Below are 5,000 nucleotides of genomic sequence, written 5' to 3'. Positions count from 1 at the left end.
AATGTCATTGATAAGATCATAAGTCTGTTCAAAGAATCTCTGGGACATGTGACCTTCTCATCAGTAGAGAATGAAAGTGGTTTCCAGAAAAAGGATGTCAACATGTCATGTTAACAATGTGGCATAATATAAATACCCTCAGCACAACGTGTTGGCAGAATGGGTGTAAAGTTACAGCAGTGTGTTCAAGTCTAAACTAGTCTATGTTCATAAAAACTTAAAATCACTAACTAATAGGGAACTACTCATGTGCTACTCATGTACTTTTCTGTAACATGGCATAGATCTTCCAAAATTAAGCTTCCCAATGTAATTATCCATCACTCACCAAGATAAAGTGTAGCAGCTACAGGAAATGGGCCAATGACTGAAAGGATGAAGGTCCTGTAATCTTCACTAGCATAAATCGTTGTGTAAATTTACATTACCAGCCAAGCATGGTTAGAAGCACAGGAATGCTATTCATCAGAGATGGCTGGGGTCTGATACTAAGGCTGGGGTCTGATACTAGGGCTGGGGTCCAATACTAGGGCTGGGGTTTGACACTACGGCTGGGGTCTGACACTAGGGCCGAGGTCTGACACTACGGCTGGGGTCTGATACTAGGGCTGGGGTTTGACACTACGGCTGGGGTCTGATACTAGGGCTGGGGTCTGATACTAGGGCTGGGGTCTGATACTACGGCTGGGGTCTGACACTAGGGCCGAGGTCTGATACTAGGGCTGGGGTCTGATACTAGGGCTGGGGTCTGACACTATGGCTGGGGTCTGATACTAGGGCTGGGGTCTGATACTACGGCTGGGGTCTGACACTACGGCTGGGGTCTGATACTAGGGCTGGGGTCTGATACTACGGCTGGGGTCTGATACTACAGCTGGGGTCTGATACTAGGGCTGGGGTCTGATACTACGGCTGGGGTCTGATACTAGGGCTGGGGTCTGATATTACAGCTGGGGTCTGATACTAGGGCTGGGGTCTGATACTATGGCTGGGGTCTGATACTAGGGCTGGGGTCTGACACTACGGCTGGGGTCTGATACTACAGCTGGGGTCTGATACTAGGGCTGGGGTCTGATACTAGGGCTGGGGTCTGATACTACAGCTGGGGTCTGATACTAGGGCTGGGGTCTGATATTACAGCTGGGGTCTGATACTATGGCTGGGGTCTGATACTAGGGCTGGGGTCTGATACTAGGGCTGGGGTCTGATACTAGGGCTGGGGTCTGACACTACGGCTGGGGTCTGATACTACAGCTGGGGTCTGATACTAGGGCTGGGGTCTGATACTAGGGCTGGGGTCTGATACTATGGCTGGGGTCTGATACTAGGGCTGGGGTCTGATACTACAGCTGGGGTCTGATACTAGGGCTGGGGTCTGATACTATGGCTGGGGTCTGATACTAGGGCTGGGGTCTGATACTAGGGCTGGAGTCTGATACTACGGCTGGGGTCTGATACTACAGCTGGGGTCTGATACTAGGGCTGGGGTCTGATACTACGGCTGGGGTCTGATACTAGGGCTGGGGTCTGATATTACAGCTGGGGTCTGATACTAGGGCTGGGGTCTGATACTATGGCTGGGGTCTGATACTAGGGCTGGGGTCTGACACTACGGCTGGGGTCTGATACTACAGCTGGGGTCTGATACTAGGGCTGGGGTCTGATACTACGGCTGGGGTCTGATACTACAGCTGGGGTCTGATACTAGGGCTGGGGTCTGATACTAGGGCTGGGGTCTGACACTACGGCTGGGGTCTGATACTATGGCTGGGGTCTGATACTAGGGCTGGGGTCTGATATTACAGCTGGGGTCTGATACTAGGGCTGGGGTCTGATACTATGGCTGGGGTCTGATACTAGGGCTGGGGTCTGACACTACGGCTGGGGTCTGATACTACAGCTGGGGTCTGATACTAGGGCTGGGGTCTGATACTAGGGCTGGGGTCTGATACTACAGCTGGGGTCTGATACTGAGCAGCTGAGGAGATGAAGAAAAAGTGGTGGCTGTTACCGGTGGTCTCGACTATGCCCTCTAAGATGACAACTATCTCAAACTGCTCATTCCTGAGCGATCGCTGGGACAGGTCGAAGAAGGGACTCTTGGGATTGATCTCGTGGCAGATGGTGAGGGGCGAGACGAGGAAGAGCTGGTCGGCGCCCGTGCCGAAGCCCACGTCCAGCTCACACTGGTCCAACGGCAGGAACTCTCCCTCGGGGGTCTGACGAGACTGAGAGAGAGGAAATAGAGGGGAAGAAAGGTCCCTGTCATCTTCTTCATCATCACACGGACACAGCCTCATCACCGACAAACTCAGAGTGGAGCCAGTTTCACAAAATCATTTCAAACTGGTACAATAAAAAAACATTTCAAACTACTACAATCAAATCTGGCCAGCAGACCAAACGTGAGTGCAGATTCATAGAGAGGCAGGGGAAGAAAAAGAATTAGACAAAATTTCCTTCCCACAACACTTCTTTTGCTCTGCCCACAAGTGGGGGTTTGAGTTTAAAAGGACTGGCTGTTGCCAACAGAGAGAGCAGAAACCCCACCATGATGGCTCTGAATGGTGCTTTGGAAGAAGTGTGTAGACAAAGGAAAAAATGCTTACAAAGAATACCATTATCTACAACATCATTTTACACCGTCTGTCTGCAGAGCTGATACACCTCGTGCCATTCAAATACTATACAACAAATACCACACAACTAATACCAGTACCACACTACCAATACCACATAATCAATACAATACAAGAAATACCAATACTATACTATCAATACCACCCAAACAATACCATACTACCAATGCATTACAGTGCCACCCATACCAATACCACACAATCAAAGCAATACCATACTACCAATACTAATACCATACAAATACCAATACCACACTGCCAATAACAATAGCATACAACCAATACAATACCATACTGCCAATACCACACCACCAATACCAATACCATACTACCAATACCAATACCACACAATCAACACCAATACCATACAACCAATACTACCAATACCAATACCATACCACCAATACCAATACCACACCATCAGGGAAAAAATGACCTACATCAGACATCAGAGAAGAATTGTAGGGATTGTAGGGTTTTGTGCAGAGGTTTTCTGATAAATCACAACACAGAAAGAGCTGTGCATGTGTTTTAAAAAAGTAAATATTTAATACAACAGTCACTTTAATACTATGTGGGCCGCTGGTCATTTTCTTTCAGTGAATTGCTATATTTTGAGTGGTGTACATCATTTATTGTAATTTTATCTTAATCTAGTAGCCACTGAGTCATTTAGCAGGTGTTCATCCATCCATCCATCCATCCATCTATCCATCCAACCATCCATCCATCCAGCCATCCATCCAGCCATCCATCCATGGAAATGAAGATTAAAAAAATAATTTCAGCCACATCAGCGTATAGGCTGATCTCAGAACAGTCTACAGGCAGACACAGCGCACGACTGATTTATTATTTACTTCTGCAATAGACTGAAATGTGATTTAGTATGTGTTCCCATAATGCCTGTTTCATTCTAATGATCCCGGTGATGTATAATGCTGAGGTATTAAACCCTCTCCCCTCCTCTAGTATGCATATTCAAAATCATCCATGAATATTCATATGGTGATTTAACATGTGGGTGGGTTCACGTAGAGTGCTTTGTCACGTGTGTAGGTCTCTGTCGTGCTTGGCTCCATAAGTTGTGTTTGAGTGTGTGTGTGTCACAACAGAAGCTAGTGAGTGTGTGACACTGGCCAGGCCCCATCCACACACACACACACACACACACACACACACACACACACACCATTTCTTCCTGTTTAGAGTATCGGCCCTTACTGGCTGTCTGCAATGGAAGAAAAAATAGAAGTGACGGAGGAGATTTTGAAGAGGAGCCCGTGGTGACAGAAACGCCTGCAACACCCCTCACCTCTCCCCCAATCACACATGCCTTTGGGGTCCAAGCCAGAGAGTGTGTGTGTGTGTGTGTTTCTCTGTGATGGGATTATATTGCATTAGATTGTCACAATGTTCTTTATAATCCATCATTATCACTCGCATGCCTCACACACATTAACGGACACACACACACACACACACACACACACACACACATTAACGGACACTCACACACACACACACACATACACACACACACACACACACACACACATTAACGGACACTCACACACACACACACACATACACACACACACACACACACACACACACACATTAACGGACACACACACACACACACACACACACACATTAACGGACACTCACACACACACACACACACACATACACACACACACACACACACACACACACACACACACAATTATTGCTCCTCTCAGTTCTCATACATTAAACTCTTTAGTAGATTAGACTCACTCTTCTAAACATACATATTCACAGTTATGTCACGACTACAGACTAAAGTGCCCTTCACCTTAATAAATGTGTTTGGAAAATATTCATTACAATAGTGCACATGTATGTTAAAGTTTATTCAGGGGAATCTGACACTTTCCAGAAAGAGATAAGCGGGCCGTGGATGTACACACACACACACACACACACACACACACACACTCTCTCAGCCCCATACATTTATACACACATATACGCACACAAAACCCCCACCTCCACACCATCATCTCTATACCGCTCTCTCTCTCTCTCTCTCTCTCTCTCTCTCTCTCTCTCTCTCTACACACACACACACACACTCACCCACACAGACATACAACGCTCACCCACACCGCTCTTAATGCTAAACACAGCTTTCCAGCGTACGGTCTCCTGTGATCTAGTGCAAGTGTTTCCTGTGCCGGTCCTCACTACGGCGATGCCCCTGTGTAGTCTAACCCTTCGACTGACCCCTGCAGGTCCTTGCTATGGCGATGACCTCCATATGGTCTAACCTGTTGACTGACCCCTGCCCCAGGTGTTCAGAGAACTCCTGTCCAT

General features: G+C 47.3%; 1 protein-coding gene across 4 annotated transcripts in view; it reads right to left on the bottom strand.

The window, feature by feature from the left end:
• Positions 1-5,000, bottom strand: part of kcnj19a (potassium inwardly rectifying channel subfamily J member 19a) — an 18,500-nt gene that overhangs the window by 4,279 nt on the left and 9,221 nt on the right. For 2 of the 4 annotated variants that reach the window (XR_014122939.1, XR_014122940.1), the window contains exon 2: positions 329-2,228. Coding sequence is in view for 2 of the 4 variants with exons in the window: in XM_081711604.1 (XP_081567730.1) it covers positions 2,012-2,228 (217 nt within the window). In the remaining 2 variants the exon portion in view is untranslated. The remainder of the gene's footprint in view (positions 1-328; positions 2,229-5,000) is intronic. The other 2 variants (XM_081711604.1, XM_035528830.2) reach the window with 1 other exon arrangement.

This window comes from Electrophorus electricus, chromosome 3, assembly GCF_041902795.1.
Source record: "Electrophorus electricus isolate QZ-2024a chromosome 3, ASM4190279v1, whole genome shotgun sequence".
Taxonomy (NCBI): Eukaryota; Metazoa; Chordata; class Actinopteri; order Gymnotiformes; family Gymnotidae; genus Electrophorus; species Electrophorus electricus.
This window is presented reverse-complemented; position numbering and strand designations above follow the sequence as displayed.